This window comes from Tricharina praecox, assembly GCF_024521635.1.
Source record: "Tricharina praecox strain CBS 144465 chromosome Unknown BZA05scaffold_5, whole genome shotgun sequence".
In the NCBI taxonomy this organism is placed as follows: domain Eukaryota; kingdom Fungi; phylum Ascomycota; class Pezizomycetes; order Pezizales; family Pyronemataceae; genus Tricharina; species Tricharina praecox.
This window is the reverse complement of record NW_026250407.1, coordinates 1,685,759-1,700,101: the sequence shown is the minus strand read 5'-3', so window position 1 is coordinate 1,700,101 and position 14,343 is coordinate 1,685,759. Positions and strand designations below refer to the sequence as shown.

Below are 14,343 nucleotides of genomic sequence, written 5' to 3'. Positions count from 1 at the left end.
CTAGATTTGCTGCCATGGCTGTGCACCAGATCCCCTGCTGGAACCTCTCTTTTGAATTCGCTGCCATGACTCTCTACTGGATTTGATGCAAGCGCCTCTCTTCTATATTCGCTGCCATGGCTATGTACTAGATTCGCTTTCATGGTCTTAGTACGGCCTTCGCTGTTATGGGCTTTATGATGAGTGGTTACGTGACGTATGTCAATTTGTTTTTTGGTTGTCATCAGAAAATATTGATGTGTCGTGAAAAAAAGGTTTTTTTGGATAAGGACTTAATCAACACTTAAGACTGGAGTTTTGACTGGCGCCGAGGTACAAGCTGCAAGTTATTTACGACAGGAATAAGTCTGGAGCGAGACAACTTGAATATGTGTCCCAGCTGGCTAGGCTGATTGTATCAACGGCAGACGTCTAAAATGCCATGGTTTGGTTCCACGTTTCATCCCCACCACCACTTAAACCAACCACCACTCAAACTCACCACCACTCAAACTCACCACCACTCAAACTCACCGCCACTCAAACTCACCACCACCACCCACCAGGCAACCCGACTGCGGCCAGCGGTGGAGAGGCTGTCGGCGAGAAGAGGGAGCGAGTGGACAGAGCCAGAGGACCTGTCGGTGAGAGGAAGCGGATGTGGTTAGTACTTAGTGAGCATCAACGTTGGCGGGGCCAGCGAGTCGCCTGCCATCTCCATCGTCTGTTCTCCTTCTTCTTGTTTCTCTCTCATCGTCTACAGAATACAAGATCAGCATCTACATCCTCCCTCCCCTTGTGTGTTATCCGTCTGCCGACCCGCCTTCCGGTCTAGAGAGGCATTGGCAAGTAGACGGGTGTTTTAGTGGTGGTGGCTTTTCGAGGACTCTCTGCCAACTCCAGGCCAACAGCCGTGGGAGGTGGAAGGGAGCACACACAGAGGAGAGTGTGGAGATGGATGGTTTCCCGTTTCTTCAGTACATGGCACTGATCCGGAGAGAATAAGAAGAAAAAAAACCCCCAATCCACCCAGCGTATGTCCCCTCCTCGCTCAGTAATTGATGCTGTCATGTATACCTACTTACCAACGTTGATGCCCACGACAAATCAAACTCAGTTTCTCCCGCCGACAGGAGTCCTCTTTCACTTTCTCCTTTCGCCGACAGCTCTTCCATTGCTTGCCATAGTGGGTTTGCGTGGTGGCGGGTGGTGGTGGGCTTGAGTGGCGGTTGAATTAAGTAGTGGTGGGGTTGAAACGTCGAAGAAAACTACGGCATTATAGACGTTTCCGTTGTTTCTTATTTGTTTAATCAATCATTACTTGCGACCTCAGTAAATCATGGCAATATACATCTGAGTTCAGTTTCCCTTTCTTCCTGCTCCCCGCGCCCCCACTAGGAAACCTCACTCTCTGTATCTTCCCCAGCGGCATCAGGCATCCGTCTGCCCAAGTGGGGTAGCGGTCGGCAGTGGGGGTCATTTTTCGTCCGTCGCTTGTCCGTTAAAGTGTCGGGCGTGTACACTCCTACATAACCGCTCCCAAGTCGATCCTTCTGATTGAACACATTGCCGGCTGTTATAAGCGACACGCACTATGAGATATATCTGCAACCGGGGGCGGTGATATATCTTGGCAGCGAGAGCACTAATATTTAAAGGGGAGGCAACTAGATCAATCTGCGGTTTGGACTGTCTATTAGATGCAAACACTTCCACGGTCAAACTGCGCTTCGGATGACCGGTACTTGATTAGGTCGCCCGTAGGCAGCCACAAGACTCGGCAGTTCACGCAGGGTGGATTGTTGCCGTGGTTGTGGAGAATTTATATAGTGATCGGTTGTCTTGGTATACATGTAGCCATCTCTATTTTCCTCGCGTGACGTAGCGCGGATGCGGGAAGGGTAGGAAGATGGGAATCTCGGACAGTTTACATCCGATCAGTATATGGGCCGAGTTGCCGTGCGATGGCTTGTGAATTCTACGATCGCTGTTGATCGATGCCTGGCGAATATAAAGTCATCGATGGCAGCAGTGGAAGGAGGATCACGAAGTGGTCTGCAGAGATTGAACCAACATGAACGGCGACAACTGCGACAACGGCGAATACAAAGTCGATTTCGACAAGCCCATTCACACGCCAACGCGGAAGTTGAAAGTTATCTGTATCGGCGCGGGAGCTTCTGGGCTGCTGATTGCTTACAAGCTTCAGCGGCATTTCGATGATTTTGAGCTGAACGTCTACGAAGTGCGTACACACCCCGACGGAACACCTTCAACGATGATTACTGACAGCCGACAGAAAAACAAAGATGTGTCGGGAACCTGGTACGAGAATCGATACCCAGGATGCGCCTGCGACGTTCCCTCCCACTGCTACACGTGGTCCTTCGAGCCGAAGACGGACTGGTCGTCAACATATGCCTCCGCGAAGGAGATCCATCAGTACTTCGCCGGGTTCGCGAAAAAATACCAACTCGGGCGTTACATCAAGCTCGAACACGAAGTCATCGGCGCGACATGGGACGAGGCGGCCGCGCAGTGGCATGTGAAGATTCGGCAAGGAACGACCGAGATTCTTGTAGAGGACAGTTGCCATGTGCTGTTGAACGCCGGCGGAATATTAAATGCATGGAAATGGCCGGCGATTCCCGGCTTGGAAAACTACAAGGGGACGCTTGTGCACTCCGCTGCATGGCCGGAGGACTTGGATTTGACAGGGAAGGTGGTGGGCCTAATCGGCAATGGGTATGTTTTACCTCTGCATTGTTCCTCGGTGCCTAACAACCTCCCCCCAGATCGTCCGGAGTCCAGATCCTCCCTGCGATCCAGGCCGAGGTGAAGGAACTTACCACGTTCATCCGCGAGCCAACATGGATCGCCCCACCTCTCGGCGAAGCATACCAAGTCTTCACCGATGCCGACAAAGCCTCCTTCGCTGCGGATCCCGAGAAGCACCTCGTGCTCCGCCGCGGCATCGAATCCGGCATCAACAGCGCGTTCGCAATGTTCACCCTTGCAGACGGGCGGCAAAAGGAAATCCGCACTGCCTTCGAAGACCGCATGAGACAACAGCTCTCGGATCCACGGACAGCTCATTTCCAGAACGCCCTCATTCCAACCTGGTCTGTTGGGTGCCGGCGCCTCTCCCCGGGAATCGACTACCTGAAATCTCTCTCCGCTCCCAATGTCTCTGTCGTCTTCGGCAACATCACCCATGTTACCTCCGCTGGCTGCGTCATGTCTTCCGGCGAAGAGTACCCCACTGACGTGCTAATCTGCGCCACGGGCTTCGACACCTCACTGCGACCGCGCTTCCCGGTGATCGGTCGCGCCGGTGTCGACCTCCGCGAGAAGTGGAAAGACGAGCCGCGAGCGTACCTCGGGTTTGCAGCGGCGGGGTTTCCGAACTATCTGATGACGCTCGGCCCCAACTGTCCGATCGGCAATGGCGCCGTGCTCGCCGGAATCGAAGCTCAGGTCGAGTACTTTGTCAAGCTGCTGAGCAAGTTCCAGAAAGAAATGCTCACGACGTTCGATGTGCGAGAGGAGGCTGTGGACGATTTCGTCGAGCATAAAGACGAGTTCATGAAAAACACTGGTATGTACCAACATGCCGTATCTCCTCCCTGCCCCGCGGCGACTATGCTGACACCACACAGTTTGGACCGAAGACTGTCGCTCGTGGTACAAAGGCGACAACATCCACGGCAAAGTTACCGCGCTGTGGCCAGGGTCGTCGCTGCACTATATCGAGGCCGTGCGTGAAGTCAGATACGAGGACTGGGCGCTGACGCGGGAAAAGCGTAACCGATTTCAATTTTTGGGAAACGGACATAGTACTGCGGAGAAGAGGACAGGCGAAATGGCGTATTACATCAGGAACTCGGATGACAGTTGGATCGATCCGGTTTTGAAGGCAAAGCTGTAGCCGAGGCTGGTGATATGGTCCATATTGCTTGCGTGTCTTGAAGGGAAATTTAATCTGCTGCTTTTTCTACACCGATGCGCAATTGTTTAAAGTCATTGGACTAGGTGGTCAGGTGATCCTCCCCGAACCGCGTCTCAGCCTTGTTTCAAGGGAGCCCGGAACTTCGCGGTCACGTGGTGAGGTTTTGGTGACAACATGGACTACGGAAAGTACATACGGGGTTACGGCTGTGGCGTGCGATGACCATAGCTATTACCGAGGGAGGTGTCGCGATACCCCCAAGTAGCAACCGATTCGTCAACACTCCAGTTCCATCTTTCACCCACAAGTCGACTTGACTCCTATATCTGTAGCATCGATGATGACACTTTGCTGGACGTGTAGAAACGCAACTGATAAGCGTCCATAAAACTTGATACCCATTATGAGGGCATTTCTTTCCCAGAGACAGCGATCACCAGTTTGCTTTTGTGCACGTTCTCCGTCAACAATGGTGACTGGTCTTTCCAAGGGGAAGTAAACAACACGGAGAGGTCACCCTCAGTAAACCCGATTACAAGCTTTTCCTCTACACGGTGCTGACGAAACCCAGACTCTCCACTCCGAGAACACGGCCGACAACTGCGTTGCGTGCAACTGCCACATCCCCCCACCATCACGAAAGTAAATTGAGCGAGATCATCAAGTCGCTTCGCAAGCAGCCTTAATAGGCTATGGCGAACAAATCTCGCACACCACTTGTCGAACTATTTCATAAACCATTTCTCCAATTTCGCGAGTGACGACTGGTGAATCATCAGTCGGATCCTGGCCAATGCGGTTGCCATCACATGGTCGTAGGCACACCCTGAATATGAATCACACCTAGAAGACCGTCGTTATGCGCGAGATTAATCGCGTGTAGTGCGTATGTAGGATATCATGACCGCTTTTACGGATGAGCCGAACTGCAGTGGCCGCCGCCCAGAGCCGGCAGGTTCGAGACACCGGCTCGCAATTGCTTGCAGATTTCTGATGCGAAAGGATCATTACACCGGGCCTTCCTCGCTGATTCTACATCTTGTCGCCTCCACTGTCTCCCCTTCCAGTCTTTCCGCTTCTTCGGCCGTCTTCGCAAGCCATTGTTCGCGCTCTCCATTCGTCCATTTCGGGCCTCGCTGCCTACTTCCCCTTCGTCTACTACCGCCACTAGTGGGTCTGTTGTCTTGTCGACAATGGTTGCCGTGACGATATCCAGGACTACAGGACTGCATCCCTCGTCCACAAGTAGTACGGCAGTCTTCGTCCGGTGCCTCGTCCGAGCTGTCTGGGTGCTTCCTGCGCTTCTCCGGGGCCTTGTTCAGAGCATCGTCTGCAGGCTGTTCCACCTTGGGCAGTTATTGAACGAGTGATAGCCACTCAATGGTCACATGGGTAGTAGTGAAGCTCTGTCGCCATCCCAGCACGTAAAGTCCGCAGACACGAATCGGACGAAAAAATGCATTTATCTCCAGCCCACCTGTCGTGATTCACCGTCGAGGCGAACAACCAACCCTCGCGCAGTATCCCCGGAGATCGCCGGAACTTCGAGGATCGCACGGCTCAGGCACAAAAAACTTTGCGGAACACCTAAGCTAAGTTCTCGAATTATTCTCGTGCCTGATCAGACGATCGCATTGTTTACATTATAGCTATGGCTCGGACGAATGTTCACTGCTGGCGGGTAGCCATCGCTGCCGACAAGGTCGTTGTGAAGTATTCATGTGGGGTTGGATGGTGTCGGGTTCCGTTCCTGCGATGAGATTGCTGGTGACGTATCAGGAGAGAATGTTCCACCGCTGTCTCGTGGTGACGTCCCACCGACTGCACTTCTGTACTGACTGGAGTGACGCGACGTGCCTCATTGGGCGGTGGCTGGGTTCGATTCGTTCAAAGACCACGGCATTGGCTAGTGAGGAGCGTGAGTCGGTTCGGGTTGCGCCTCCTCTACAGACGCGAGTTTTCGGGTTCCTGGGAGTCAGGCTCATTATAGCTCCAGTTGAAGCAATAGGCGCGGGTTAAGACTCGAGCTTTGTCGGTCTTGACTCTCATCATCAGCTAAAAGTGCTGATCTCTGGGAGGTCAAATACTTTAGCGGAAAAGAGTAAACTTCGGTCATAGTCAAACAGCTCGCGCAGTGCGGTCAGATGGTGGGCGATACTGCCATGCGTTTCCGCGACGCAAATCCAACGAATCGGAAGCCAACACGACCGCGTTTCGTCTTGACGGACATATCCACGATCGCCCCCGCAGCCAGATCGCCCCCGCAGCCAATACACCAAAACTTGTCCCAGACCCCCACCGCGATCTCTGATTTACGCTCGTACCCGACACCCTCTGCGATCTTTGCTTTACTCTCTAAACCATACACTACCGCTTGACGTTTGAGTTCGACTTGATTTATCGACCTCCAGCCTATCTTAGGCCGATGGATCCTCCGAGACGACTGAGAAGGAAGAACGAGTCCGCGCGCTGGCAACCGTATGAGCGGAAGAACTTTCAGGAAGGTAGCAGATCGAGTGGCACAGTTAGCATTACCTTCCCGAACCCTGGATAGTCGCTAAAGGTGATCTACACAGCCAACAGAAGAGCGAGATAACTCCAACATCGAGACAGGTGTCTTGGGAGGTCCCTCGCATACCCGGAGCGTCAGTCATACCTCCGACAGCTACGAAATATCTGCCCATGACTCCACGACCCTGCGTGGGAATACGACGACAAACAGCCACAACACCACCGATAACTCCCGTACCTACATCGGCTCTGATCACTTTGATTTCCTGAACCCAACTTTCTTTGCTCCCGTGAATTTTGGTTCGTGAACCTGTTCTGTACCGCGATGGGACAAAACTCTGTCTCATACTCACCGACTGAAACATCTTATCCTGAAACCGCTTTCTCAATCATCTGGGCTGCAGTCGTTGGTTCTGGTTATTGATGCGCTTGATGAGTGCGACGACGAAGACGATACCGAACTGATTATCCAACTGCTTTCTCAGTCAAATACTCTGACCCCCGTGCGGTTACGCGTGTTTATAACAAGCAGACCGGAAACCCCAATTCGCTATTGTTTCGGCACCATCGGTAAATCTTATCGGGACTTCATCCTTCATGAAATCCCCAACTCGATAGTCGATGTCGACATAACCGATTTCTCTCACAACAAGTTCGACACGATCCGCAAACGGCACCACTACCTACCTACGGAGTGGCCTGATAAACCGATCCGGGACCGTCTCGTTCAGAAGGCAGACGGACTATTCATCTATGCTGCAACAGTATGCCGATTCATTGGTCACGTGGACTGTCACCCGCCGGAGCGCCTCACGTTCGTACTGGAAGGCAGCATGGAGGACGGATCGCCAACAATACAACTTGACTTGATGTACACGAAGCTTTTACAAACGCCGTAGTAAAAGATCGCGATCCGAAAAGAACAGAGAGGCTGTTGCAACGGTTCAGGCGGATTGTCCGGTCCATTGTGGTTCTCTTCGATGCCCTACCTGCTAGCGCACTCAACCAACTCTTACATACCAAACCGGGGGAGGTTGAGCGAAAATTGGATTCTCTGAGTTCTGTGTTGGATTATTCCGACAGCCAAGACATCCCCATCGAAATCTTGCACCCATCTTTCCGCGACTATCTCCTGGACAGCGGTAGATGCAATGACCTCCGGTTCAGCATAGCAAAGGAAGACGTCCATAAAGATCTTGCCGAGAGCTGTCTCAAGCTCATGTCAACATCGCTGAAGGAGGATATCTGTTCACTGAAGCTCCCGGGTAGCCTTGCAATCGAATTGGATAGTGGTGCAGTACTGGGTTGCCTGCCCCTGGAGGCTCAGTACGCTTGCCGGTATTGGATTGACCATCTTCAGCGAACCAACGCCAAATTATGTGACGGCGAACCACTGCATGACCGAGTCCATGCTTTCCTCAACAAACACTTGCTCCATTGGTTCGAGGCTCTCAGCCTGATGGGGAAGATTCATGACGGTGTTGTCATGTTAAAGGAATTTGACTCAATGTTGAGTACGGTAAGAAATCCGAACCGGATTCCGTGTTTCCAATTTTACCCTCAACCACATCCCGTTGCGTAGAATGCAGCAAGATTTTCCGACCGCACGATTGTCTACAATAACATTCAATACGTGATACCCTGTACATTTAAGGCCGATGGTTTGCACCTTAAACTAAGAATCATGCTGACAATGAGTTGCAGTCTGATGCCAGTCATCCTTTACGTACGATGGTTCATGACGCAGTGCGATTCATACTCACCTTTCGATCGATCACCGAGATTGCACCCTTCAAGTTCATTTTTCCGCTCTACCATTGAGCCCCATGAGAAGCAGAGTCAGGGAACAATTTTGGGAGAGTATCCCGCGCTGGATCAAGAGCACACCAGCAGTGCCAAGGGATTGGGATACGAAGTTGCAGGTACTTGAGGGCCATTCCGGCGAGGTCACAGCAGTCGCATTCTCGCCCGATGGCAAGACTCTTGCATCGGCATCAAGTGACAGTACCGTCCGGCTCTGGGATGCAACGACAGGAAAATTTCGTGTCACTCTGAGGGCCATTCCGGCGAGGTCAGAGCAGTCGCATTCTCGCCTGATGGCAAGACTCTTGCATCGGCATCAAGTGACAGTACCGTCCGGCTCTGGGATGCAACGACAGGAAAATTTCGTGTCACTCTGAGGGCCATTCCGGCGAGGTCAGAGCAGTCGCATTCTCGCCTGATGGCAAGACTCTTGCATCGGCATCATGTGGCGGTATCGTCCGGCTCTGGGATGTAACGACAGGAAAATTTCGTGTCACTTTTGAGGGCCATTCCAGCGTGGTCAGAGCAGTCGCATTCCCGCCTGATAGCAAGATCCTTGAATGTGAATATTTCCTCGGACGTTTTTCGTTTTTGGATGTTGAGGTGGGAAATATAAAGTTATCGGACACAACGGATGCCTTCCAGTTTTCCTATACGGCAAATACAGGAATCCCGCAGAGCAGACATCCCGTTGGCCCAAACCACCAAACCTTCACTAGCTTGCCGTTGATGCTTCACGTAAGTGATAATTGGATATACTTCGGAGGGCAAAGGTTTTTTTTGCTTCCGCACGATTATCGGGCCGCAATCTTCTCTGTCCAAAGCAACACTGTTGCTCTTGCATCTAACTCTGGTCGGGTTTGTTTTTTTCAATTTCATCTCGATTTGATTCCATGCTGAGGTGAACTCCCTACAAGCGAATCGACTGAAAATATCTGACTGGGCTTAGGGGGATGGGGTGCAATCGGAACAGATGGGGTTGGATGGCGTGCATTCGGGTTGCCGGATCGCATGGATTGTTGCCCGTCCGGCGCTTGGGAAGAACATGCATGGGTACCGAGGCCGCGATGTAGGTTACTTAACGGAGGACTCGACGAGGCATTGGGGGTGGGAACGGAGTGAGAGATACGGCGGCGGCGGTGGTGCAGGGAGATATTGGAATGTGTTGCTGTGGGGAGAGATGGTTCGACAAGACCACCGCCGCCTTACGGTACCACGGCAGGGGCTGAGCTTGATCCTCTCGTCAGCTACGGCGCGATATCAGATGGAAGCAAGCTAGGCGGCGAAGTGGCGATTGGGAGTAATCTGGTGTTATTTTCATGTCTGAATGCAATGTTCGTGACAAGCAGAGAGATTGGTCTATATACGGCGATGCTAGACAAGATCCCAGTATCCCCCTACGAACCGGCATCGGTCATCCATATATGGTTTCTCGCCAGTATTCACGTCGATGTGATTTACATAGTTGGCTATATGTGCGGTATATCCTATTTATTGCGCATATTTTTGGCCGGTTTCTCCGTCGGCTATGTTGGGAAACTACATAACGAACAACCCGAAACCCGGGGCGGTGCAGGGTTGCGGCTTGGGTCGTGCCGAGCCGTGTGCCACTACGATAGTTTACCCCGCCCCGCAGACCGCACCCTACCGCCAAGCAACATCATCGCGCCGCCGCCGCAGACATCAACCCCACTAACTTCACCAACACAAGCTCTCTCCACCGAGCTCCGAGCGTCGAACGTCGAAACGACCAAAGCCTGCTTTTCGCAGCCACAACCCCCGCCGGCGCCGCGAGCCGGAGCGCGGGCAACCGACACCGAATCACCACATGCACGGGTACCGGAGAGCACATGTTTCGCAACGCGTCGATGGAATTCTTGCCGATACCTACTGTACAGCGCCCGCAGGACGGCGAGTCCGCGACGTCATGGTGGGGAGGATTGCGCCTGCGCATCCTCCGAGCGTGCCTACCCGGATGCGCTACTACGCCGAAGAGAACCGATAGCGGAAGCTTGAACCGCTGAGCCGTGCGGCAATCGCTTATCCCCGAGGCGACGGGCGGTGCGGTCTCGGCGTGGGAATCTCCGCAGGTCCCGGTACTGGTATGCTTGCGCGGGTGGTGTTGGCAGTGTCCCAGACCTCGGTATGCCCTCGGAGGCGGTCGTACGCCGATAGCTGGTTGTTGAGCTTTCTTGCTGTTAGCTGGTAGTACATCATTTACTTACATGTTATTCCGTCGTCATTCCACCGGGAGTACGTCTCGTATCGGATACTCAATTATCGTCACGGCAGGCAAGGCTGAGGACGTAGCCGAGATACGGGTTCGTGAAAGGGCCAAGGCAGGAGCACAAATAAAGGTAGGCGTGAGCATCAGGCTGGTAGATTGGATCTGTTTCTGTTCTGTTCTGTCTTTCCGTCTTGCTTTCTTCTGTTCATCATCATCATAGACCTCACTTTCAATTGATCACGCTTTTTGTCTCATCCCGTCTTTGTGTTTTCCACTAGGTACGTACGGGTACGCGTCCCAAAAAAAACGCGACAAGAGGTCACCGTTCACGCTCCTCGCAGTTAATCTACTCAATCGCGTCCGTCGATCAAGAAATACCGGTCGGTAGCACGCGCTCGACCAGCACGGGGTTCGTTGTCGGCGCCGGTTTGCTACCATGTCGGTCCGCCGCCCGAAAACGGAACATTGCATTGCGCCCGTGAATCGCTGACGGCGAGATATTTCGGCCGCGTCGTGTTTCCGATAGATTGCGGTCTCTCTCTATCTCTCTCTCGCGAGAGTTCAGTCGACGGTGATGGTGTTGGGTGGTGGTGGTGGCGACCCCGCGATAATTGCGATGGGTGGGGAAAAAAAGAGGCTAGTGGGTGCAGCGTCCTTTGGCTTCGTTGGCCTGTTCACCCTTTTCGCTACCCGGACCAGTTATCGAGTTGGCCTGGACCGCATCGGATGTCCCATTCGCGGATCGAAGCGCCGTACGAACGACGGAATAGGCACCTACTTGCTAGGCATCTCGATGATATATGCTCTGTGTGCTGTCACGATCCAATCGTGACTGTTCTGTGGGCTGTTAGAGCTGGATGCTGCCGGATCAGCAGCGCCCGAGAATGCGATGTTGCACCGTTGGCTGGTCGTAGGTCGAGGCAACTTACGTGGTTCTGCCACTGCAGATAGGTATTTCAATGGGCCCTTTTCTGCGGAGTCGTCAGCTAACTGCATTAGATCCTGTCGAGAAATGAAAAATAATAATTCCATTTCACCAACCCCATGAATTAATCGATAACGACAACTCGTAAGTGCATACTAGTACGGAGCCGTTCTCGATTCGCGAGAAAAGAAAAGGAGCAAAGCAGGATGGTGTGGACTGACTGGTGGTGTTGGTGGTCGTTATCGAGATGAAGCAAACAGAGAGGAGGTCACGCATAAGTGCGCGCTGGGCAGGTTGGCCTAATTACTAGCAGACGACGCTGGTTCCAATGGTTGAATGGAGTTCGCCAGCTTTCCTTCCCGCCTGGGCTGGTGCCAACTAATTAACGATTTCTTCCCCGCATCCCCACCACGTGGCGAGTGATCGCTAGCTGCACTTCGTGGCTCAGCGGGGTTGCTGAGCTGCGGCAGGGGTGTCTTAGTGTCGCCGCCGGACAACAGGCAATCGCGTCACCCCGTCCCCGCATTCCGCTTTTACGACTATGGCGGGTGGCCGTCGATGACTTCCCGCTGTCGTTGAGCAACAAATATCACCGACAACGTATCCTTCGAGCAGCGAAGTCGACACCCGTATCGATAGCCACCCACCGCCCACCGAAGCACACGAACGAGCAAGCAACATCACCGAATTGCACTCGACCTCGTCCCCTCCGCCACGAGCAAAGACACCCGTCAACAATACGTATCGCAACATGCCGTCCTCAGACACTCCCAATTTCTGCAGCGTTTGCGGAGAGCCGTATCACTATTCGTGCCCATCGCTACAAGAAGACCCAGGACAGGCGGAGAAGCAGCAATCCCACAAGGAACTGGTCGACACGCAGGACACGAAGGAATCAGAGCAGTCGCTGGTAAGCTTGAGGCCGGAGGATCAGCAGACGATGGTGACCTTCCGGCCGGAAGACCAGCAGGCGATGGTTAGCTACCGGCCGGAAGACCAGCAGGCGATGGTTAGCTACCGGCCGGAAGAACAGCCGTCGGAGGAGTGGGCGGTTGTGCGCGTGGATCCGGACCGCCAGCAGTCACCGGATCGCGACATGGAGATCGTGCAATCGGACTTCCAGCAAAATCAGGAGGCTGCGGACGGAGGCGTCAAGCTGCACCCCCAGCTGCAGCAGCCGCATCACCAGAAGCAAACGCAAATGTGGGCTGGGAAAACCGCGGAACGGGATTACCCCAGGTCGCCGGATCATTCGGCAGAGGGGAGCGTGGACCACGAATACCAAAGGCCACCGCAGCGACGGGGGGCTCCGCATTGGGCCGTGGATGGCGTCGACCCGGATTACCCAAGACCACCGCAGCGACGAGCGGCACCGAATTGGCCAATGGGTGGCGTTGACTCGGATTACCAAGGGCCACCGCAGCGACGGCCGAACTGGGCAGTGGGGAGCATGGAACCGGAGTGCCTAATGCCACCAATGCCACCACAGCGACGAGAAGCACCGCATTGTGGGATGGGAGGCATGGAACCGGATTACCCAATGCCACCGCAGCGACAAGACGCACCGAATTGGGCAATGGGGGGCGTCGACCCGGATTACCCAATGCGGCAGCAGCGACGAGGAGGACCGCATTGGGCAGTAGGAGGCATGGAACCGGATTATCGTATGTCACCGGAGCGACATCCCGCAGCGAATTATATGCCAGCTATGGTGAGCATTGAGACCGATTCCCCGTTTCGATGAAAGTGTATACTAACGCTCTCAAGGCGAACCCATTCTTTCAGGCGATGGTCAGTTCAGGCGTTGACGGTATGTCGAGATAGCATGCTGACGATGGTTTAGGCAAGTCCGATGGCGTCCGTTTATAATACACTTTCGCATTGGATGCCGGCTTGGATGCCGGCTTGGACACCGGTCTGGACGCCGGCGTGGATGCCAGGTTGGAAGCAGACATGGGCCCCGGCGTGGATGGTGATGTGGACACCATGGCGTTCATACTAGTGTCGTAACGTGAGTTCCATCTTCCTTCGAGCGGTTACGGTTTTACTTTTGCAGTCGGTGATGCGATCTTACTTGATTGCTATTTTCTAACGGAGTCTGATATTTCCATAGGGGTTGACCAGTCGATAGTTGTCTGAGTTGAGTCTGAGAAGGAAGAAACAACGAGTCGCCGGTGAGATGGCGGTATTGATATAACGAGGCGATTTTTTTGGAGTTTGGAGTTTGCATAGTAGAAGGGGAACGTATGAGAAGACCGGCGGGACGAGTGGATATGGAGGTGTATCAAAGAGAACATACTATCGCTCTCATTCAAATTGAATCTTGGTAAAATCTGAATCGTGGTGAGATATCACTCCTCGCTATCGTAGTATCTGCGGGAACTACATACCATGTAGCTTTCTGTGACGTAACGCAAGGTTGCGCTGACCGAAACAGCCTGGTTCGTGGGGTTGGCCCGATTGCCATCAGCCTCGTCACATGCTCCATCAGCCTTAGCCCGTACCAGTCATCCTTGAGCGATCGTACATATCATACACCGTCCACCGCTCCTCTTCGCCCGGACACGCAATCCCAACACCGCAGCACCGTTCGTCCATTCTTGCTTTGGAATCCGCTTCCCATCGCCGAATGCCATCACCGGCCACATCGCCTGAGCCCGCATATATCGCCCTCGTCGTTTGCCAGAATCTCGGCTCGGCGTCCAGCTGGAACCTGATGTGGAGCGAGCAGTTTTTTAAACACCTTCCGCACGCAAGTCCCCCTACAGATTCACGAAATCTTCCATACCTGACTTCTGTAGGGACGCGGCACAGTAACGCCCTCGAGATTGCGGCGGCGGTGGAGGTGCCTACAGGTGGTGACCCCCACATGCGAGTGGCCGCAGGTCCGAAAGTTACCGCATGTGAGCACCGCCCATGCCAATTCATCCGCCGAACCGACGCTGCCCG

At 53.6% G+C, this 14,343-nt stretch overlaps 4 protein-coding genes across 4 annotated transcripts; all 4 read left to right on the top strand.

Annotated features, from left to right (window-relative positions):
* Positions 1–1,973: 1,973 nt before the first annotated feature.
* BZA05DRAFT_390679 (flavin-binding monooxygenase) lies at positions 1,974–3,984 on the top strand. The gene is made up of 4 exons (XM_051482909.1): positions 1,974–2,224; positions 2,279–2,724; positions 2,775–3,577; positions 3,639–3,984. Exons 1-4 carry the CDS (start codon positions 2,054–2,056, stop codon positions 3,905–3,907), a joined length of 1,689 nt encoding a protein of 562 aa, XP_051342352.1. The 5' UTR covers positions 1,974–2,053; the 3' UTR covers positions 3,908–3,984.
* Positions 3,985–8,265: 4,281 nt separating this feature from the next.
* BZA05DRAFT_332952 (WD40-repeat-containing domain protein) lies at positions 8,266–9,142 on the top strand (the record flags this gene model as incomplete). Its single annotated transcript, XM_051480667.1, is given in 3 exon segments — positions 8,266–8,484; positions 8,496–8,609; positions 8,621–9,142. The coding sequence occupies 3 exon segments, from the start codon at positions 8,266–8,268 to the stop codon at positions 9,140–9,142; spliced, it is 855 nt and encodes a 284-aa protein (XP_051342351.1).
* A 1,186-nt stretch (positions 9,143–10,328) lies between these two features.
* Positions 10,329–11,861, top strand: BZA05DRAFT_227074 (uncharacterized protein). The gene is made up of 5 exons (XM_051479773.1): positions 10,329–10,385; positions 10,445–10,599; positions 10,842–11,420; positions 11,469–11,538; positions 11,648–11,861. The coding sequence occupies exons 2-3, from the start codon at positions 10,468–10,470 to the stop codon at positions 11,418–11,420; spliced, it is 711 nt and encodes a 236-aa protein (XP_051342350.1). The 5' UTR covers positions 10,329–10,385; positions 10,445–10,467; the 3' UTR covers positions 11,469–11,538; positions 11,648–11,861.
* BZA05DRAFT_227082 (uncharacterized protein) lies at positions 11,796–13,719 on the top strand. Its single transcript, XM_051479774.1, has 4 exons — positions 11,796–13,105; positions 13,162–13,185; positions 13,238–13,405; positions 13,519–13,719. The coding sequence occupies exons 1-3, from the start codon at positions 12,146–12,148 to the stop codon at positions 13,394–13,396; spliced, it is 1,143 nt and encodes a 380-aa protein (XP_051342349.1). The 5' UTR covers positions 11,796–12,145; the 3' UTR covers positions 13,397–13,405; positions 13,519–13,719.
* Positions 13,720–14,343: the final 624 nt, after the last annotated feature.